Raw genomic sequence first — 23,783 nt, 5'->3', positions numbered from 1 at the left:
TTGGTCACAAATGACATTTTTCTGGGAAAAGTTGATAATTTTCCGGATTTACTTTTGGTTAGGTTAAGGAAGGTTAGGTTGGGTTAGGTGACCAAAAACGGATACATTTCTGACCAATGCCTAATTCTGGTACATTTTGTTTTTTGTCGGTATAAAGGTGGCTCCAAATTTTCTGAGGAATCGAATTGTGAAAATACAGCTCAATGTCGGTCTGACTATTCCAGAATAGCTAAAACATTTATACTTTTTTGCCAAGGAACATTAGAAATTATCCAACTACGAAACGAACCGTGATCTGTATCTCTTTCATGATAGGTAGTTTTAGTAAGATCTGATGGATATCGTAATTGTTTCTATACGATAACAATTGTGTTCAGTAATATTTCAATAATACAAAGTCTTCAGAAATACCAATATTTATTTTATTATTCGTTCGTTTTCTATAAAATATTCACCAACTTTATGGTGTGAGATCTCAACCAGGCACAAGCAATATTTTGGGTTTTAATATAACATGTAACAAACATTTATTGTAACTTAAAGCTCCACAATAATTTAAACACAAAATTATATTTTAAAAGTCAGATATCAATTATCCTTTACCCGTGTTATAGAACATGTTATGGTGCACTTTTCAAATCTGCTAAAGGTACTATCTTGATAATCTTTGACGAACCAATTTTTCGAGTTTGATCACGGGAGCTTCGAATGTGACGGACGTCACAAGTGCCAGTGCGTATGTTAACAGAGTAAATCCCAGATAATGGACAGTCTAAAAGCAAACAATGAAATAAATGAATGATACCAAAAAATACAAGTTGGAATGTTAAATCATTAACTAGAATCGGTCTTTCAGAAACATAAATTGTTTACTACTGTTCAAATTGGGCAGTAAATTTATTTATTGTGGAAGCCAGACTTTTACAATATTTTTCATTTTATTGGCACAAGCATTATTCGCCCTGCCAACATTGCTTAGACCCTTTCCCGCGTTAACTTCGGTCCCTAAGACTTTCTCCTTGATAACCCTTTACCACTCTAAAAAAAAGAGTATGGAGGAAATAGAGATAAAAACCCGGGAGAGGTCCGCAACGAAACGTTGACCACCGAGGGGGTTGACAATGGGGGAAAACCTTTGTAAACCGAGCTTCAAAATAGCTACCACAGCGCCATTTCGGGACTCTTGTCCTGCTTTTCGTTTTGATTTGAATTTTTTGGTAGATTTAACTTTGCCATATTTATGATCTAAATTCATTTTCAAATTTAAAAGGTCCTCTAAGAAAATACCAAGCGCTATCAAAGAATTCTCTTTGGCGCTATTGTTGCAATTAAATTCGCACCTTTTCGATTTCGAAGAATCCCGAAATGGCGCTGCGGTAGCTATTTTGAAGCTCGGTTTACAGAGGTTTTCCCCCATTGTCAACCCCCTCGGTGGTGAACGTTTCGTTGCGGACCTCTACCGGTTGTTTTATCTCTATTTCCTCCATACTCTTTGCTAAAAACCCATGGATGTAAATCACAATGCAATATTTCATATTATTACAACATTAAGATGTAACACCCTATTTTATTTTTTTTTAAAGGCTGAAAACATCAGCTTTTGATTTTTTGAAATAACGCACGCGCGCATCTGACTAAGCGTGCAATAATTGAAAATAATTGGTACGGCATACAATCGCAAAATAATACTCAGTCGCCTATTGATTAACGCCATCTTTTTGTCGAAAAACACTTCAAGAAGATCAAATGGTAGCGTCCATTTGATTTAATATCGTGTCAAACCATTTAAATTAAATTGAGATAGTTGTAACGATTTTATATAAATAATTACTTTTTTAATTGAATGGATAGTATTACACGCACATTTAAAATATAGTAACTTTATAAAATCAATATTTACACTCAAAATAAGAATGAGTATTTAAAATAATGGTTTATATAAAAACATTAATTAAAATATGAGTGTTTTCAATTCCTATCTTAAAATTGAATCAATCAATTCGGTTATTTCGCTCTCCCTGGTAAAAAAAATAAGCGAAACCATCTTCCCTTCAGACTTAAATAGGTAAAGCAATAGCAGATATATTTCTTAAATGGTCGATTTCGTAGTTTTACCTAGACCTACTATGATTATATTGAATTTTGAAAAATATTTATCTTACTGTATTCGAAGTGGATAGTAAAGGCGGCATCCGCAGCGATTGGTAATAGAAAAGCATGATCAACGGGTGGACCAAATAAGCGCAGTAAGTGAGACGACTCAACGGAAACCATAACCTCCACGACAACAACTTGTTAATAAAACCTAAAACATCAAATAAAGAACACTTCAAATAATATACGGTAGAACACCTGGAAAAGATAATAAATTACGCATTTTTCAATGAATCACACAATCTACAACCTACCAAAGAAATCAGAAGCTGGCGTTAACAGCGTGAAACATGCTATATTAATGCAGTTATTTATACTAATGAAAATAGACAACATTAAGACGATACTTGGTCACAAAAGGGAGAAGAAAATACGACTTGGAAGCGTTGGTTGAAAGACATCGGTTTAAATTATTTATAAGGGGAAATCTGTGGTTGATTCAACTACTCCTCAGGTACCTAGGCTTAAGCTTTATTAGTGCCCTTGACCTCAGGCCAGTACCTCTTCTTGCGGCCCTCTACCTTTGGGCTTGCTCAGAGCCACTAGCCTTAAGCCTACACATCCTATCCGATAATCCACCACTGGGCCAAGAGATTTACTCTTCGAGCATGAGGGGGATTAGAAGCAACACTAGAAATATATCAACATAACAATAAGTATTAATAAATACGTTCTTAGTATATGTATTTTGCTATAACGTATGTTTATAATACTTAAAGCTGGAAAACAGAGTCTTGTTTTACTTAGTATACTTAAAATATAATTATATTATCTTTTGCATCAAAAATAGTTTGAAACACAGCTGCACAGTTAAAATCTTTCGAAAATCTTATATTTGTCAGAAGTATAACTACTTTAGGCCAAAATAATCCCGGATGCGATCCAGAATCGAAAAAAATAACCCTGAACCCCTGAGGTGAGGCCGCCATTGTTCCAAGATATGTCATATCTTTTCACCTCCATCTATTATTGCACGTGTCTTAGAAATATCCACGCCGTTAAGTTACCCTATTTTATGACTGACAGTGGAAAACGGGTACTATAAGTAAATGTTTGGACTAAGATTTGTTGTTGTGTCTTCTCGTCGGGTAGAGTTTGTTTTTCCCAATCGATTTTACTTGTGGTACGTTAGTCTTATATTCGTTAACATCCAAAAAGGGCCCATTGTTCCGCAATACGCTGCTTTAAATACAGTTTGTGGAGCCGGAAATGTAAGCTTGGTGTAACACGCGAGCTTCGTCCGTTGACATTGAAAAAAATGTGAACACGTTTGGTGATTGATTAACTTTGATATTATCACATGAATTGAGTTTGATAAAAAAAAAGCTCAAGAGAGAGAAGCGAGAGCGGTAGTGTGGGTTGAGGAAAAACGAAACTGTGCACCAGGAATTTATATCATCCATCCCGAATATAAGTGACTGGGCAATGGCTAGCGACTGTCATCAGCGCACCCAGTTTTCCTGTTAACGTTTTTATCTTAACACTCACGCTTCTGCCGGTTTGACATTTATTCGGCTGGTCTCACCAAACCAAACTTCAAACAATCTCATCACTGCCATGATCTGCAAAGAGCCAGCACCAACACATTGCTCTACGTTTTCGTATTCCAAAAGGTTTCATGATTTGTATATAATATTTTGTATAGATCTCGGGTTGCCTGCGTTCAATATGTTTTATATTTCATAAATTTATAATCTAAGTCATTTAAAATGATAAGAATACTTCCGCTGTAGTGTAGTTTTATTATGTATATTTGTTTGTAATTTGTTTTAATCGTATCACTTAATGTTTTCCATATTTAATAACATTTCACCAATTTGGTTGTCTCGGATCTTCGTTGTCAGTTTATTCTAAGAAGAAATTTATTCATAAAAACGTAAATAAAAGTTGAACTACGTTAAAGAATTCTTAACTAACTCCAATGTCATTGGTTGTTACGCGAAATCAACATAGATAAAAAATGCATTTAAATATTTTAGAACGAGGCCTTGTATGTTTGGGTGAATCAGACATTCGCAATCTGTTGGATTGGAGTTAAGGACTTAAATCGCAACAAATACCCTGTTAAAAGGCCATGCATTTTCTCATATTTTTCTTGTATTGTAATTTTAAATTTTGTGTTCTACAAAGCTGCAATTAATTGCTAGACGTCTTCATTAGTTGAAATAACACGAAAAATTAATTAAATTATATTATATTATTTTCTTTTGCTGTGACATTTATATATCTCTAACAGAAGCAGTTTCCATCTCCCAATACCACCAATGTTTGCCCGTTGAAATTTTTAAAATATACTATCCTCATGCAGTTAATTATATTTACCATTTTTAACACTCAGTAAAGTTGTGTTATATATATGTAATAATCTTCTAAGTATAAATTAAAGATTTAAAAATTGATACTTGACCTCCTTTTCCATCAAGACAAGCAAAAATGACCCAAGCAACAGCCACGGCCCAACATGATCTCGATAACGAATTGTAAAATGCACTAGATATCAATCCAAGTGGGTTATGGTAGAGTCCGTAAACGACACTCAAGCTGAGGGCTGCAGCAACGCACCATCCACCCAAAGCAAAAGTCTATAAGTAAAACAATTAGTTTATTAGTTGATAACACCACTTCGGTATTTAATGTGGCGTCATCTACGTTGGGGTAAAAGGATATGAAAACCTCAGCTCGTTGGGCCAATTTGAGGAAAGATTAATATCGGTGTACACCAAATCGATTTTTATCAAATTCTTTAGATGGCTATTCTGATCCACAAACACGAAGTATCAATTTCCATAAACAACCATTTAGCAGTTTACGATATACAGTGTGGGGGTACTCATATAGGTATTGACAATCTACGTCAGAATAGGGTTATGAAATCAATGACTTGAAAAGAAAGATTTGGCCATATTAAAAAAATTACGAATAACTTAGAGATCAACATCCAAAACTCACTCTTCTAACAAGTCTTGAACCTCTCCCAAGACGCACAACGACAATACCCAGGAGGCAACCAGTTAGATAGGGTCCAATCCTTGACCATGGCTTGTTGTAAATTTCGTCGTTAATATCTTGCTCACTGTTATTATAAATAAAATTACTCTCATTAGGTAGGGTAACACACTTGGGCATTGCTAGTCGTAAAAGACCAAAAAAGCAGATAAAAACATCGAAGTGAGGATGAAATGGGTTTGATCTCACTTTCTGGCACTTAGTGAAAACTCGGAACCACTCCTGAGTTGGCTTAACAATTTATTACCCCCCCCCCTATTTAAAGATGTTTTCCCTCGAGTTATTCGGTTGCTCATTTCCTAAAACTCATGTTGTGGTACAACTCGGCCATCTGAATTAATAGTAGTAACAGTAAGTTAAAATTTACTCCAGCAGGTGGTTAAAGTAAAAGTATAAAACCCAACCAGCCAACTGCAGCCTATGGTTGTTTTTACTTATAAAATTGTAATAACATAAAAAATCGCTTTAGTTCGGTTGAACACCAATTACTATTAATACAACCATTGAGAAATATCGAAAAACTTTTGTCGTCTTTTTTCCCCATAACTGTTACGCACCCAAACTATTTTTAAATAAATAAATAAATATATAAATAAATGTATAAATAAAACTTACATGGCCATAGCTTTTTCAAGATCTTTAGAGCCTACAATATGATACAATGAAACTGGAAAATGCTTTAATACGCTAATTACTCCAGTAGATACCCAGGAAACCAAAAGAAGAAACAACAGCACTGATAAACCAATCCTACGCCTAGTTCGTTGAGTGCTGAATATAAAAAATAACATGAAATAAATAAGGGTACATTTTCATGTTAAACGTTACATTTTCATTTTCGCGAATCCTCGGCTTGGATTAAGCATTCTAAGCTATCCGTGAACCAAACTCATATAACATTAAGTCCTAAAAACAGATAAACAATATATCTTACCTTTTTAGAAGAATGAGGAAAATGGGACTTATAAGAAAGAACTGCATGTCGTTGGCCAGGTACCAGGACCAAGGCACACACTGAAATGAAAATAAAAGAACTATGCATTTTCCAATAACCTAATAGTGAACTTTCCACATTTAAGCCCAGTTACGAACACCAACAGAGATTTAGTATACCAAGCGCATCTACATTATTTCTGTATACACACCATTTCAACAGTCGGGAACAAGTTTTGAATATAAAGTACATTTCGCCACCAGTATTGGGTACACAGATTTTCAGTTTGGTCCGCGTACCTCCAGAAAGGTCCGTCGCCGAGAAAAGTAAACAGCGTTCCATGAAAGAACACCACAGCCATGTACACGGGAGTTAATCTATAAATAATTTTTCAAATTTGGATAGTTAGTTACTTCTTTTTATTTTACGTAACTATTCTTTTTGCATTCGCGTTAGTCACCAGGTCACTTGAAGTAGAGCCGCTTTGCCATTCCTAATAAAACTTTACTTAAATAAGTTGAAAGAGAGCACATGTAGAGACAAAAATAAAGTATATTTTTCACTTCAGCCGGATTTAATTTCATTCAAGAGCCTGATTATTTAAATTTACGTTAAAGTATGATAAGAGTAGAGTAGAGCCTCTAAAGTTAAAATTTATAGAAATTACAACGATGGTTTTCTATTTTAAAATTGGAGTAAATTAGTAACGAATAATAAAGGACTGTATTGAACTGCAATTTTTATAACTGAAATTATCATTGTCTAATTGTATTTTTTGTAGAACTACTCCAGATGATGAGATTAGCGAAACCCCTTGCACCCATACGTGCTCCTTACCTAATATATCTGTGCAAATAAAAAGGCCCCAGTTTCTTTATGTTGAAAGCAGATCTTTCTTTGAGAAATAAGTAAGTGATCAAAAATCCACTGTGGAAACCGGAAAACCAAAAATTGTGGTTTAAAATGTTTTCAAGTTGGAAATCGAAAAAAATTAATACCTTAGTAAGAAAAAAGTGTCGACGGCAAACTGGCCGTTAGTTACAACGTTGAATGACCAAGAAGATTCCAAAAGGGTCAAAAATTCTTTTATATTTGCTGTATAAATTTAAAACGTTAGCCTTAAACAGAAGGGAAAATATTGCTAGAATACTTTTACTAAGGATTGATAAATTATTTTCCGATAAATTCAGAATCCTTTTGATCAATTGTTTTCCGATAAATTAATAAAGTAGTAAACGGTCGAATTTCTGTATTTACCAAACTCATTCATTCCGAAATCATAGGTGTGTCCAAGAATGATCCAAGTCATGCTTATGACTCTGATTCCATGAAGACAATTCAACTGCCCTTTCCGTTCTGAAGTGTCGAGAACAGCTCTAATGTTTCTGATAGCAGAAAAGCAAAGCAGGAAGTCTTCAACTAAAAACAGTTAACGTTTAAATAGAAAGAGTCACCGATGTGAAAGGTTCCGTATAGGTCAAGATTAGATTATTTTTCATGCAAGAATTTTTCGACCAATGATATTTCAAAATGCATTTCAATAATGTATTCATACGAAACATTAACACAAGAGAAAAAAGTGAAACAATCAAAGCTGTTGTCGTCTTATATTTAAGCAAATTCGCCAATCGGTATCTTTAAAGTGCGTCTGGACAAATATGTGCAAATATATTATTGATGAATTACGTTTAAAGTTTTATATTAAATTGATATAGATTTCTAATTTTAAAATTAAGTTTCTGGTATTTGCATTTAAAGAAACTGTCGATAGTGAAGATTAGTCGTCTCTAAAAAATCAGTTGGAGAAAGTGCATTACATCTCCTTAGTTGATATGCTCCAATTTTAATTTTCCAAGGGGACCATAGACTGAAGTACCTTTAGAATAAGGCAAAATTCATCTTAAATCGGTCATTTAGAAAGAAAAAAACACAAAGAACTCGATAATCAGGACAAATTTCCCATTCATTAGAGTTATGTCCTTTGAAACTAAGGACCAAAAATCCATAAAATAGGATAGACAAAATATTCACAACAGACAAGCGCAATCCAAATATTAGTGTTCGTTTATTTTTTCCCAACTTTTAACCTTTTCAATTTGAGAACCACAAACACTGGTGTTGTACATGGTTTATGCCGTGGTTTAATAACCAGCAACGTAAAATGGGCTTTCTAAAAGTTTTCTTACGGACTTACCAATATTTAAAGTAACTGATATATTTTTGATTGCTATCACCTCTTTACTTCCATTTTCAGCGGTAAGGATATCATTATTTGCATCTTTGTTGGCCGCCAATTCTAATGAAGGAACGTTTACGTGTGGCGAATCGTGTGAATTTTTAAGGTCGTACAAGGTTCCAATTGCCGTTAATCCAAAGACTAAGGCTAGAAAAACACTAAAAACGACAAAATTTCAACGAATCTCATTAACAATAACGTCCCTAGATATTTTCGTGAAAATTAGTCAAAAGTAATGCTTGACTGCATTCCAATTTTATATTATATTTTTTTTAAAAACAAAGGCAGATTATGTATAACCTAAGTTTTATAGTAACCTTGTGTAATATAAACTTGAAATTACCCAAACAAAATCAAATAAAACACTTCAAAAATATACGCAGCAATCAATTCGCGAAATTCAACGAAATCGAAAAGCGTTGCTTTGTTTAATTGTTCCTTGATAGTAGACCCAAAATGAAAAATTAATAAAAGGTTTAGCAACTATGCGAAATCCAGTTGTTTAACTTACATGCAAGTAATTGCCGAAGAGCTTAAGTATAACGTTGCTGGTAAGCAATCGAAAGATATTTTTGGAGGTTTGTTGCCGAATATTTTTATATTCTCAATTTCACCTAAAAATCAATTAAAAGCATTTCATTCAAGTACTAAAATAAAAATACATTAATGATTCTTAATAATAATCAACTAAGCAACACCCTTGGCCCAAGTTATCTAGCGACATTTATTGCCTTTAGTTCTCCTAGCGTATCTCTAACTAGAGAAGTATTCTTTATTCTATGTTACTAAAATCATGTTGGAAGAAAAAGTGCGAGGAAATACATCATTACTAATGCATATCTAAATATTTTTCAATAATAAAATATCTATAGGATGTACGATGTAGAGTTTGTACATTCCATCCGTGATGCAGTGCACTTAGTCACCGTTTTAAAACTTGGAAGGTATGTGATAGTTCTCAAGTTAGAGATAGAGGATGACTGAGTTTGCTCTACCAGGCCATTTTTCTAAAAACTATAATAAGTAGGGTTCTTAAATTTTCTGTGGTTACGTATGAAGTTGGGAATTTTAATTAGATTGTTTTTGACTGGTAGATGAGAGACGAAAACTTTTTCAGGGAAAGTCATAGATCATACTTCATGCTGTACAAATAACGTAAGATGGGTTGAAAAAGACCCATTTTTCACAAAGATAAAAATAGAAAATTGCTCATATGAGTCATAAGCTTTTTCTGGCACATTAATGAAAAACATTTTTAGCATAACATAAATGTATCAGAGGTTTATTTTTTTCTCATTCAAGAACAGAAACAAAAAACAACAACCAAAAATAAGTGTGGTTCACATCGACCTACAGTAGATGCCATTTTTATGGGCTATTTTGTTGCATACCCACGACGCAGTATCAGGAGTGCAAGTAATGATATAAGCTAAACCAGGAACTAAGTCTGGAGGACTTCCATCAGTCTTAAGCAACTCTCAACCCAGCACTTCGCGATGGAGACACAGATCGTCGCTATCACTTCTGTAACTGGCTGAGCATCTTGACGAAAGAGAACCCGGATTTTCTAAATCTACTCGTGAAGTTCGATGATGAATGTTTTTTCCAGAGATAACTTTTTCAATAAAAAAAGTTACACGTGCAGGACGATGTTATATCTCATTGTAGATTCGCTCACCATCATCGAGTCCAATTTTGACTTAACGTACAGGCAGGTGAGGTCAAAGATCGAATTATTGACATGAGCTATTGTAAACCGAAATAGCAATGTGTTGGACGGCATTCCTCTGGCGAAATACACGCGACTATTGTTTCAGCATGATGGTGCACTACCACATTAAAATCAAGTTGTTGTAGCTCAATTTAAGGCTGCATTCCTTAAGCGATGCACTGACAACAGCGGTATCCGTTTTGTGGCCTCCAAGATCACCAGAACTATATAACCGCTCAATCTTTTTTATCCGGGCTTCATTTAAGAGACGACTATTTCGACCTCAAAGATCTGCGCCAGAGAATCATTCATGCCTTCCAAATAGTCACTATCAATATGATACATCGTTCATTTTGAGACCTTCTTCAAGGCGAGTGAAAATATTGAAGCAAACGAACGTATAACTGAGTCTCACCTATAATTTGTAGGTAATGTTGTTTATGATTAAATGAAATATTAACAATTGGAAAATTTGTGTTATGCCTAAATTAAGCTTTATTTAATTGGAAGACTAACTAACTAACTTGTTTTTTCACGACCTGAATTTTTTCCAAAATATTTATATTTGCCGACCGTACCAACTCTATTTGTACGTTTTCCAGTATGCTCTACAACCTTCTCTTTGAAAGTTTTTGTACATCAACATGAAAATCTTTATGAAAATACGTATGTCCTGAAAACTTCAAACGGTACATATTATAGTTTGAGAAAAGTGCCCAGTCTGATCAAATAAAGACACGCTGTATATGTTTGCTATACAAGGCGAAAACTATTTGCCCCTCCACCTGGTACAGTTTTGCGGCAATTTTAATTGAATAATCTGCGGAAACGATAGGGACAGAATAATAATTTCCGATTAGCCAACATTTCCTGCAGTCTGTCAAAATAATTTGGGCAGGTGAAAAATATCTGATTTGACAAGATTTGTGGCACAGTCTAGGGAAAAGAGATTCAGAATAACAATTTACGTTTTAACTACTTTTGCTTACCACTCTTAGGAATAACAGGATATAATTTCAAAAACTATTAAATTGCAGTATTTGCAAAACTTTATTTTCAAAGTAACTCAAATATGTTCCTTTTTAGGTTAAAATTTGAATATCTTGTTTTTAGACTTTTCTTCATATTTTCTTTAGTATATAACTAGAGTAAGTCACTTACTTAAAAGGTTTGCCAAAGTGGCTTGGTTTTCATTTAGTTCGGCATTTCCGCAGCTATTAGGAACACATATTCCAGATACCAGTGAAGTGAATATCTTGGAATAAATAAAACGTGAACATATTTAAATGATAAATAAATAACAAAATTCCTATAACAACTATATTTAGTTTACTTAGTCTCTTTTGACCAAAAATGTCATTTGAAGTAAATATTCTTTTAAATTAGGGCTAAATTACATTGTTCTAGAGAGCCCCTCGTGGAAGGGTATCAGAACAAATCATGCATTATCTCGCTAGTCGGCGATCGCTATTTGCTTCATTAAGTAGTTCAAGTAACGCGTATCACTCATCGATTTTTGAAAGCTATGCCGTAAATTGGAGTCATACTATTGCGTTCGACGGAACCAAGAGTTTCAGTGACCACGCCAAAATAAAAAGAATTATTTCCCCCAAAAGACTGTTGCAATGGTAGAGTTGTATTTAGGATAATTTTTAAATGTTTAAACAACACACTTATATATTGATTTATACACTTTAAAAACGAGATTGACTTAAATTCCAAATTTTCAATATTATCCGACTTTTAAACTTTAATTCTAGTACGAGATTGACTTAATTTCAAAATTTTCAATATTATCCGACTTTTAAACTACAATTCTAGTACGAGATTGACTTAAATTCCAAATTTTCAATATTACCCGACTTTTAAACTTAAATTCTAGTACGAGATTGACTTAAATTCAAAATTTTCAATAGTATCCGACTTTTAAACTTTAATTCTAGTACGAGATTTACTTAAATTCCAAATTTTCAATATTATCCGTTTTTTAAACTACAATTCTAGTAGCAGTGGTGCACCCGGATTTTTTTTTATAATTGTGTGGTTTGTGGGAAGCTCGAATTAAAAGTATTAAGTTAAAAAATAAAAGTAAATATAACATTGTACTTCATTTTTGTAATCCGCAACGGAATGGAAGGGAAACAACATGTTTCAATGAATTTTATTTTGAGCTAACAATTTATTCTGGGTTTGCGGCTTCCTGAAATTTCACTTTCATAATTTTTAGCAATACCGGAATCCTAATAATAATATTATAATAATAATAATAATAATCAGCTAAGCTAATACCCAAGGCACCACCTTAGGCCTAAGTCAGCAAGCGACCTTTAAAGCCATAAATTTAGGTGGCCGGGTGGTAATAAGAAAAATCAAGAAATGTACGGGAGTGGGAAAAATAAGGTCGATTAAAATAGTTATGGATGGGCCAACAACATTTAAAAGGAAATAAAATGTAAATGTAGTTTTTTTAAACGGAAATTATAACGTTTCTGCTTCAAACTGCCATGGAATTTGTTTATATATGAAAAATAAATTTACGACTTGTATTCCGAAGTTCATAAGGCAATATTGTCCTTTAAATCCATTTGGGAATAAATCGGTCTTAGGTGATCTGATACTTTGGCATTGGTCGAAGTCACCTGGCCAGAAAACTGCTCCCTTGGAAATTCCACTGCTAGGCTTTCCAAAGGAGTCAATTACTGTAATAAAGAATTATTTTCCGGTATATATACTTATGGAAATAATAGTGACTTTCAACTTTCTAGAAAACATAGTTTTTGAATAAAATCACTTTTTCGAGGAAAAAAAACATCCTTTTTAACATATGTCTAACTAGTGAGCCAAGAAGGCGATAATATTATTTCGTATTTCGAAGCCCATGTACCATTTAAACTCGACAATTGAATCATAAGGCACTATATTTCCCGTTCAAGAGCGACCCTTAAAGGAAGGTAGAATTCTAGATTCTCAGTCATCTAAATACCTTACTACCTCTTGGAGATTTAGAAGTTTATAAAGTATTAAACAAACCCTGGAAAGATTAACCATTACCAAATACACTTTTATCAAAAGCGCTTCAAAATTTTCATTTCGAACGCATAACCTTTGCCAATGCAATACGATTTTTAGTAAGCGTTCTAAATAACGGACCTAGCAAATAAACAGTTACTAGGAGGAATTAACGCCAGAGCTCCCAGGTATTTTGACGTCCCATCGCTCAAATTAAAATGAATGTATCCGCAAACCAAATCTCAACTGTTACGCGAATTCCAGACCATTATACACGATATAAATACTTTTTTCTATTTTTTTTACATAAGCTGCATTGTACTATGAAAATGAGAACAATAGGGGCGCCAAATCTCCCAAATGGCCCCTCTGACTAACGAGTCTGTGATCTTCGAAGCATTATGGTCAACCCCCGCCCCGCGTCCCTCCCGATTTTGGTCGGCAACGGAATGAAAATTGAAACGCGAACACTCCCAGACTCAAGACGGTTTTCAAAGAGTGCGATTTTCCTGCCAAGCCGCGAAGTTGTACTACACTTCAGGATTACCGTCCGTATAACCCCAGGTGCTGGGGAGGTTAAATATCAAAATTAAAATTTTAAGTGATATTTAAATAGTAAGCCACTATAATCTGTAAATATATTTCGCAACGCCTTTTCATTCTAAAACAAGGTGTTTTAAAAATCAGCGAGAACCTTTGAGGGTAGATGTTGTACGAGAATTAGAGGAAAATAAGTATTTAACAGAATCAGAACCAATCACACTACACACTCTTGTTATTAAATCCTTGATAAGACCGGTTTAACCACAGTTCTTCGCAACACCAACTCGCAATTTTTAACTTAATAGCGCAAATTATTGAAATAAAATTTATTTAGTTTTATACAAGGCGTTAACAATAAGATTACCGAAACGTTTAAGGCGAATTCTATGGGTCTCCATGAGATAAAACTGTCTTGTGAACCATGGATTTTAAGTGACACGTTTCAGAGTTAATAAGCCTTTAATAATCGGCCTAAAATATCGATTTCACCGTAAAAGTGAAGTCAGTTTTCTTCCTTAAACCCAATTGTTTCCATTAAATGATCGCTGTTTCTTGGCAATAAAATGATAAAAACAATGTCGGATATCAAAAGATCATAAAGTTTGTTCGGAAGTATGCGATATTGATGGCACGTTTTTCTAACGCTGAATACGCGGATATACACTTGTTGTACGGACGAGCCGAAGGAAGAGGAGAAGTGGCCTGGAGATTGTACCAAGAAAACTTCCCTCTAAGAAGGGTACCTAATAGAGTAAAGCTTGAAGCTGTGGACTGGCGCTTACGAGAGAGTGGGCAACTTCAACCTTCTCGGGAGATAGTGCAAAACCTTCATCTTGACATGGCAGAACAGGTAATTAAATAAATTCTAACTACGTTTAAGTTGTTTTTTAAAACTTTCAGCTGCTTCCACTTTTTGTGAATGAACAATTTCAAAAAGTAGGACTTAAACGATGCCGGCTATCCACGCCTAAACAACTTCTCTGTCAGTGTTTTGTGGATAAAGTACAGAACGATCCAAAGTTTCTTTTTTTCTTTATTTTTGCTAGGCTAATACCCAAGGCACCACGTTAAGCCTAAGTCATTAATACAGGTGGCCGGGTTACAATGCGTAGGAGGGTGGTGGCAAACCATGCATGCCACGCGAGCCAAAAGTGCTCAAGTATCATCCTAACAGCCGATGAGGGCAATTTTTATTGCGTGACGGAATACTCAATTTCCCAAATCATCACCAATGGTGCCAAAATAACCATCGTGGAACTATTGTCGCAACTGTCTTAGACCAATTTAGTGGGACCCTATTTTTATCCACGTAGGCTAATTGGTGAGTCGTACGTATGATTTCATGAAGAATTAGCTAAATAACTAATTAGCAAAAAATAAAATTTCAATAATAAAAATAATTTCTTTGGTTGAGCCAAACTTAAATCTTTCGAAATTAAAAAAAATTCGGTTTACTGTTGGTCTGTCTGGCTGAAATGTTTACTTTAGTAGCACAATGATCATGTAAAAGTTTTACAAAATCACTTAAAAGTCGGTACCGAATAGACGCAGAGCGTTTTTTCTAAAAATAAACTACGTCAAATTTGATTATTGTAATAAGTTTGCTTACATGGAAGAAACCATTTCTCAGAACTTGATGCCAATAGATTCTGCAGATCGGTGGTGCACTGAGTGACATTCTTCACTTCGGTTCGATGGGAGATATCCATTCCATTTTTGTTTCTTTGAAAAAGAGGCAATGTGCCTCCTAAATATCTAATTCTCGAAACTAACTTCTCAACAACAATATGTTAATTTAATAAAAGTTCCGTATAATCTTGCTCATTTTCTAGGATGCTATTTTGCAACGCAATGTTTTTGTCAGTTTCTAAATTGACACTGTTGGCATCGAAAGCTTCGACGGATATCTTTTGTAAAAGTCCTAATATTTTCACAAATATGAGCACAAAGCATGGGAGTCCCCTACGAATAATCATAATCCTAGTTTCTTATACCAAACGAACCTGCAAATTAAAAGTATTATGTTTAAGGCCTTTAAATAAATTTGCCTATAAGGTACGAAACACTAAATTTAAAAAAATAATGTTTGAATTTCAGATAGCTCTACGTCTTTTGAGGTTTTAACAGTTTCGAAGGGCTAAATATAAATTAAACCAAACATGTTATTACCAAAGCAATGTAAAGGCAGATAAAAGGTAGGTGGACTAACAAGGAGACGACCCGAGGTGGTTCTCACCGATTTTGTTCAAAGTTGGGGGATTGTTAGACCTAGATGTAACATGAAACCAGTTAAAGGGAAAAGTTACGCTGGGCTTCCGTTTTGCCATGACAACCAAAAATGTTTTTGACAACATAAAATGGGAAAAATCTATGTAAAATAACACATGCGAAAATGATAAATTCTTAGGGTCCCCCCTGTGCAAAACTTCAATAAATCAAAAATAAAAATATTATTAAAAAAATTAACAAATAGTAAATTTTACATTTTTGGATTACTTTGGACAAATAGGGGGAATAAAAACCATTTTGGGCGAGCTAATTTGAATAAATAGGTGGAAATTTTAGGTATAATACAAAATATTTGCAAAACTTATGTCGTGATAACTGCCATATATTTTCGCTGATAAATCTTAAAATTTCTAAATTACATTATTTGAACGATGTTAACAGATTTTTAGATTTCGAAAGAAAAACAACGCCATTTTATAAAATGGCGGATACAAATATAAATCATGGTGCAATAAGTTAGGTAATTTGTATCCGATTAACCTGAGATTTTCTACGTTACATTATCTGCCCGAATGAATTCGTACTATAGATTTTAATAGAAATCGGACACCATTTTGTAAAATGGCGGATATCAATAAAACTCATCGTGCGATAAGTCCCGTAAATATTCGTCGATTAATCAGAAATTTTCTACGTTTCATTATCTGCCCGAGCTAATTAGACCTATGGGTTTTCCAATAATAATCCGACGCCATTTTGAAATATGGTGGATATAAATGTAACTTACGATGCGGTAACTGCCGAAATTATATGTCGATTTACGTGAAATTTTCAACATTACATTATCTGACCGAATAAATAAACCCTTTACACTGTGATAGAAATCTGACGCTATTTTACAAAATGGCAAATATCATAATGCGATAACTGCCAAAATTATTTGTCCAATTACTTGAAATTTTCTACTTTACATTACCAATTAAAGATAATTAATCCTATAAATTTTTATATAATTCGAGGCCATTTTGCAAAATGGCGGATGTCAAAATGTCTCACGGTCATATAAGTTCCGTAATTATTCGACGATAAATCTGAATTTTTCTGTCTTATTAAATGATCGAATAAATAAGTCCTTTCTATTTTGAAAGAATTCCGAAGCTATTTTGCAAAATGGCGCATGTCTGAGAAGTTCCGTAATTATTCGTCAACTATTCTGATTTCTGAAATTTTCTTTTTCAGACCTAGTAAATCAGTCCTATTTCTTTTGAGAGAAATACGCCGTTTTTCCAAATAACGCACATCACTGTATCCATTGGTGCGATAAATTTCGTATTGTTATAAAAAAATTATAAGAAACTTCATATATAATAGGTAAATTTTAATACATTTCGGCAAAATCCAATAATATTGGGTAAGTTCTTATATCATCGGATTAATATAAAATAATTATGGTTAAATTCATCATTTAGGCATAATTTGGGTAAATTTAAATATTATTAAATTAGTTCAATTGGCATTGTAGAATTATTGGTAATTCGGGAAATGTTTGGTAAATCAGAAAATGGTTGTAATTTGGGATATTATGGGTAACTCGGGAAATTATGGGTAACTCGGGAAGTTATTGGTAACTCGGGAAATTATTGGTAACTCGGGAAATTATTGGTAACTCGGGAAATTATTGGTAACTCGGGATATGATTCGTAACTAGGGAAATTATTGGTAACTAGGGAAATATATATTTACTAATTTGATTAAAGAGTAGTAAGGTTATGTGTAGACCCCTGAAATAGCCAATCACTTTATCTTCTCCTTCCCACAATTCCCTAGGAAAATCGTTGCAAAAATTTAAAAGCTGATTTCTTTACTCGTCTATTTACAAAATATAATATACCCTTTTTTCGATATTTATATTAACCAAATAATATATTATAATATAAACTTACCAAAATTATTATAAGTCGCCCAATGGTAAATGAACTTACACTATATAAATTGGATTTAGTGAAAATTAATAGACTGTAAACAAAATTATATGAATTTTCTCAATATATTCAAAAATACACAATATTATTTCAATTTACCAATGTTATATAAATAAACACAATACTATTATTTCAATTAACCAAATATTATTTGAATTTACTCAAAATTGTTCCAATGTAATCAAAATTACTCAATATTATTAAAAACACCAAATATACTTTGTATTTCTCCCAATCTATATGAATGTCGACAATGTAATTCCATTCTATCCAAATAATAAGTATTTACCTAAATGTATTCCTTTCCAAGTTTAATGTAAAATTAACCTTAATTATTTCAGTTAACCCAATGATATAAGAACTTATCCAATATTATTTGAATTTGCCGAAATATACCCATTTTAAATAAATTTTCCGAAAATTTTTCTAATAACAATCAAGAGATACATTGTTATGCGCTATTTTGCAAACGGCAGATTTCAAATTAATGGACAAATAATTTCGGCAGTTATCGCATTTTGAGATATTGATATCTGCCATTTTGTAAAATGGCGTCAGATTTCTATCACAGTGTAAGGGGCATATTTATTCGGTCAGATAATGTAATGTTGAAAATTTCACGTAAATCGACAAATAATTTCGACAGTTATCGCATTGTAAATTATATTTATATCCACCATATTTCAAAATGGCGTCGGATAGTTATTGGAAAACCCATAGGTCTAATTAGCTCGGGCAGATAATGAAATGTAGAAAATTTCTGATTAATCGACGAATATTTACGGAACTTATCGCACGATGAGTTTTATTGATATCCGCCATTTTCCAAAATGGTGTCGGATTTCTATTAAAATCTATAGTACGAATTCATTCGGGCAGATAATGTAACGTAGAAAATCTCAGGCTAATCGGATACAAATTACCTAACTTATTGCACCATGATTTATATTTGTATCCGCCATTTTATAAAATGGTGTTGTTTTTCTATCGAAATTTAAAAATCTGTTAATATCGTTCAGATAATGTAATGTAGAAATTTTATGATTTATCGGCGAAAATATATGGCAGTTATCACGACATAAGTTTTACAAATATTTTGTATTATACCTAAAATTTCCACCTATTTATTCAAATTAGCTCGAGTTCATCCAAAATGGTTTTTATTCCCCCTATTTGTCCAAAGTAATCCAAAAATGTAAAATTTACTATTTTTTAATTTTTTTTAAAATAATTTTATTTTTGATTTATTGAAGTTTTGCACAGGGGGGACCCTTAGGATTTATCATTTTTGCATGTTATTTTACATAGACATTTTCTCATTTTATGTTGTCAAAAACATTTTTGGTTGCCATGGCAAAACGGAAGCCCAGCGTAACCTTTCCCTTTAACTGGTTTCATGTTACATCTAGGTCTAACAATCCCCCAACTTTGAACCAAATCGGTGAGAACCACCTCGGGTCGTCTCCTCGTAAGTTGTGACCTTTCAACGATCGAATATTAATGAATACACATTCAGAGCGCCCTATATGCGAGTTCCTACACAGTACTGATGAGCCGCAAAAGGGCGGAACCGGTCTACTGTTGGAATCTCTGGCCTAATTTTGACTTTTGATTTAAATATTAATGATATTTTAGATTTAGATTTTTTGGGAATAATTGAAAAATAATGTATATTTTAGGTTCTTTCATAAATGTTTGAAAATAGTTGTATTAAATTTTTTAACTTTTTCGTAAATAGATGTACATATTTATCAGATAGAAATGTTAACCCTTTTCTGTAATTTGAGCCTTGAAACCGTAAATTGATAAAATATTAAATTTTAAAGTAGTGCGTGTGTACGTCGGGGGTTGATATTTTTTAGGGATTTAGATCTAAATTTCAACAAAAATTACCAAAAATCAAAGGAATATTCCTTCTGTGAAGTGAAAAAAACACGGTACACTCGATTAAAGTGGGAAAAAAATAGATAACTCTGGCCGAAAATTGTTAACATTTTTTATTAAATTATCGTTTGTAAAGTTTAAAAAAGCACTGTAGAATATTTTTTATTATCAATTGTATATTATTAAAATTGTGTCGCCTTGATAATATCGTATTTGTACTAAAATTACTGATTGCAGCAATAACATACGTTTTAGATAATTGTATTAAATTATTATTAAAATTTAATATTTTTAACTGATAAAATTGTTGAAAATCCCCCTTTTACGTTACATGCTTTTTTTGTTCTTCGAGAGTTCTAATGTATATACAAATATCATTTTATAAACAATTTTTGGATTTGACGGTCTGCCGTCTTTCCGCGAAATATTTATCAACAAAAAGATTTTTGTGATATGGTAAAACTCGCGACGCAAATATAAATATATAAAAAGATAGTGGACGTAGCCATAAAAAGTTCAACAATCATAGATGGCGAAAGCTGCTTCATAAAATAAATTATTTTCTACAATATCTTTATAAAATCATTATTGAAATAAACAAAGGCTATAATCATACGTAAATGAACATGGGTTATGGAAATTGGCTTGAAAACTGGAAGGCATTTTCTTAAAGGAAATCTAGTTAAGACGAAGCTATATCTCACATAATACATTTCGTACATCATTTTACTTTAATAATTAGAACTTGATTTATGACTATTTTAGTATCATCAAAATTATTAGCCCCATATTTAACGCGTCATATCTCGTTATCCACCAGGTAGACCACTCTGAGTTATTCGTATGGTTGTCTACTCTAGTAACTCAAATTATTGCAAAAATAATTAGCCAGAGACAAACAATTGTCAGGCTTAAATTTTTGAAGTCCAAATAAAAATTTAAATACACTATGTCAGTTAAACTTCGTCAAGTTATGAAATTTCTAGGGGGATTCCCGTTGATGTTGTTAGTAAGAACAATTGTGAATAGGACTTCTGAATCTTTGGTGAGAAAAATGCTTAATAAAAAATTAAAAGTCTTAATTTTTTATCGGTCCGACTATTAACTTTCCTGCTTTTGGTTTTACTAATTTTACAAATAGAAAAGTTTGTTGAGACCTTATGTAACTCAGCCCTACCAGGCTGATTTAATTATAAGATAGCCTATGTGCACCGCGTGGAGTACAAATATAACCGCCTCACTTCTTGAGATTGGTCAATAGGCGCTTTAATAATTATTTTCCAGCAATACTTGCCGCTTGAGCTTAAAACTTTAGAAGTCCACAGAATAGTTTTAAAATTTCTGGTAGCAGCTCTTTCCCTGACTGGACTCAGGCATATCTTACCGAATCCCAAAACTTATGTAGTCCCACCCTTAAAATTCAAACGATTCCGTGGTCACTAGAAATGCTGGTTTTTTAAATACCGTTATCACGAAAAATGCATTAGACCTAAAATAAGATGGTTTTCTCTACACGCTAGCCGTCGCGCTGTTTTTGCCTTCCTAAGAAATGAAAACCTTTTAGAAAATAGTTGCGCCTATTTAGGGAATTTCGAATCTAGTGTACTTAATTGTAGTTTGTCTTATCTGGTAATCGAACAACTTAAAATATTTTATTCTTTAACTTCATGCACATCTAAGAGATAGAGAAATAATTATTTTTAATGAAGCTACAATTTCAAAGAATACTGATGTCATTGCTCTGTGCATGATCATTATTAGACTTAATTTTCCAAGTGCATTCATCAAAGCAGCAATCTCAATTCTGAGAAACACGGGAAGACGCTTCCAGCAGAGCAAGATTGTTGTCTCAGCTGATCTAAGGAACTGCTAAGCGTAAATTCAGTCTATCAAATTGTTACATCGTTATTAAATAAAATTTAAGTAATATAAAAAGATAAAAAATGAGTTAGGATAGAGCAAGTTAAACGCGATAGTAAAATAAAATTAGAAAAAATATAATAAAAGGATACATTTATATATAATTTAGTTGTTATTAATTTAAATCTAAACCAAATTCTACAGTACCGGTCTACTGATGGTATTTCTGGCTAAACTTTGTACTTTGGTATAAGACTGATTAAATTAAATAGATACCAAAAATTATAAGAAATAACATTACCTGAGCAGGATACAAAAGTGATGTACTCTATTATTAAACGTTTTAAATTGTATAGTAAAAAAATTATTGATTAAACATATCAAAAGGTTTATCTTCATTGTTGAGGCTTCTGTGATAAAATGATCTTATCGTATTTCGAGTTCCTCCCTACTGTCTCTCACATACTTCAACCGAAGAAGCTTCAGATATTGACTGTGAAAGAGAATAATACAACAATGACCATGAAACATTTCGGAAAAAAGCGGGAATAACGTCGGTACATTGCGAAATGATGTGAAATTCCTCTCATATATCTTTTTATATGATCAGCTGGGTAACTGCGCAAGGAAAGCTGTTATGGGGAAGGCCAGTCACTAATGAATACTAACTGCATAAGCAACATAATTTGCATGAGTATGACACTGAATGATTTAAAATATGAGTATATCGTGGAGTGATCGGAAGTAACAGAAATTGAAACTTGTTACTGACAAATTTATATCCGGGCTATTGTGAAGAGCGTCAATACGAGCAAATAACGCGTTAAGGTCTCAAATCATAAAATAACTATCTACAGATATTACATGTTCTGATTCTGTAAAAAGTAAAGCCATCCCTCAAAAATGTGTATGTGAATTTTGATGGAGTGTAGATGTAGCTTAATTGTGTACATTCTTAACTTTTACAAGTTCAATTTATCATAATTGTCAAAAAAAAACAGATCTTTACTTTTTAAAGCTTTTCCATTTTCAACAAGCCTTAGTTAATTCGTCAAAAAAGGCATCACAACCTGGCAGTTCTAAAGACTAGTAACAACTTACTGACAGTTGTTAGTCCTAAGCCACGTAACGAGTTATATATACATCCCGTCGGTGAATATATAATTTTATTTTTTTCACGTTTTAAATAATAATCATGTTACATTAACATGATCAAAATGAAATTCGAAAAATTGTATTGTAATAAAGGGTGCATCAGCAGCAAAACTAGAGATCGCAGTAGTGTAATGAAAAAAAAATCCGAGCTCCGACTATTTTGAGTCTCTAGTATATTTTTATGTTCAGTGGTCTTTTATACAATATTTGATTTACGGAATATTGGTTTTATACACTATTTGATTTACACAATATTTGATATATACAATATTTTATTTTTCTTTTAAAAAATTAAATGTTACAAAGATCTCTGGCAAATATCTTCTTAAACCTCCGACAAGCGGGTCTACAAGATTTTGAAAATTTATAATAATCTGCGTTACAACATGGAATCGATCAGGTATAAAGTTGCCTCGCATTGTAGAAGATTCTAACAAAATAATTTATTTTCACTAAAGGAGTTTACTAAATCGTGCTACAATCTATAATTAGAAAACTAAAAGCCCAATATTACTCGTTTTATTTTGGCTTTTACGTGCCGTTGAAAATAACCTCCATGTTTGGCTAAAACTTGCATGCTTAACTTTTATTAACTTAATGGAAGCAGTTGGCCGGAGCGTTAATATAATTTTTTTAAAGTGTGTCCTTTTGTTTAAAATTAAACAAAACACATTTGTTTCTCAAAAATATTTCACGTTATGCTCAATAAAATCTGAGCCTTTACACGACATAAAGCGGGAGATTTAGAAAGTGTTGAAATTAAGCTGAAAAGTTTCATATGCTATGGCATTAGAATTTGTAATCCTCGGCTTGAAAAGGGACCACGGTCCGAAAGCTCGCCCATGTAAATAAATAAATTTTAGCCATGAAGTATCTAGTCTTTGTATTACGGAATTTTATTTTATTTTAATGTTTTTAAAGTTTAAAAATATGCTACAAATAAGATCGCTTGAAATAAGCTTTTTTACAATCCAGTTTGACTGAATTTTTCGACTGTTGGGGATAAATTCGACCATAATGCCCGCTACTTGTTTAAACAAAGTCGTTCTTCCCAAACATAAATACACACATTCTTGATGT

General features: G+C 32.9%; 2 protein-coding genes across 2 annotated transcripts; both read right to left on the bottom strand.

The window, feature by feature from the left end:
• Positions 1-437: 437 nt before the first annotated feature.
• Positions 438-7,692, bottom strand: LOC149939202 (nose resistant to fluoxetine protein 6-like). The gene is made up of 10 exons (XM_090178269.1): positions 7,352-7,692; positions 7,093-7,189; positions 6,932-7,021; positions 6,306-6,471; positions 6,095-6,174; positions 5,776-5,931; positions 5,104-5,227; positions 4,562-4,736; positions 2,163-2,305; positions 438-772 (listed from the first exon to the last, which is right to left on the bottom strand). Exons 1-10 carry the CDS (start codon positions 7,401-7,403, stop codon positions 653-655), a joined length of 1,203 nt encoding a protein of 400 aa, XP_090034395.1. The 5' UTR covers positions 7,404-7,692; the 3' UTR covers positions 438-652.
• A 543-nt stretch (positions 7,693-8,235) lies between these two features.
• Positions 8,236-15,531, bottom strand: LOC149939201 (uncharacterized). Its single transcript, XM_090179043.1, has 5 exons — positions 15,203-15,531; positions 12,580-12,740; positions 11,203-11,296; positions 8,842-8,944; positions 8,236-8,488 (listed from the first exon to the last, which is right to left on the bottom strand). The coding sequence occupies exons 1-5, from the start codon at positions 15,300-15,302 to the stop codon at positions 8,236-8,238; spliced, it is 711 nt and encodes a 236-aa protein (XP_090035169.1). The 5' UTR covers positions 15,303-15,531.
• Between the last annotated feature and the right edge of the window lie 8,252 nt (positions 15,532-23,783).

This window comes from Leiobunum rupestre, chromosome 6 (assembly GCF_980474605.1).
Source record: "Leiobunum rupestre chromosome 6, qqLeiRupe1.1.hap1, whole genome shotgun sequence".
In the NCBI taxonomy this organism is placed as follows: domain Eukaryota; kingdom Metazoa; phylum Arthropoda; class Arachnida; order Opiliones; family Sclerosomatidae; genus Leiobunum; species Leiobunum rupestre.
This window is presented reverse-complemented; position numbering and strand designations above follow the sequence as displayed.

Coding starts and splice junctions, on each gene's coding strand:
- LOC149939202 (XM_090178269.1), bottom strand. CDS start 7,403: ATGACTTGGATCATTCTTGGACACACCTATGATTTCGGAATGAATGAG. Junction 4,737..5,103: donor GTTCAAGACTTGTTAGAAGA/GTGAGTTTTGGA, acceptor TTTTACTTATAG/ACTTTTGCTTTGGGTGGATG. Junction 773..2,162: donor TACTATCCACTTCGAATACA/GTAAGATAAATA, acceptor GTTTGCTTTTAG/ACTGTCCATTATCTGGGATT.
- LOC149939201 (XM_090179043.1), bottom strand. CDS start 15,302: ATGGATATCTCCCATCGAACCGAAGTGAAGAATGTCACTCAGTGCACC. Junction 11,297..12,579: donor TGAACTTCGGAATACAAGTC/GTAAATTTATTT, acceptor ATTTATTCCAAG/ATATTCACTTCACTGGTATC. Junction 8,945..11,202: donor CACTTTGGCAAACCTTTTAA/GTAAGTGACTTA, acceptor ATTGATTTTTAG/GTGAAATTGAGAATATAAAA.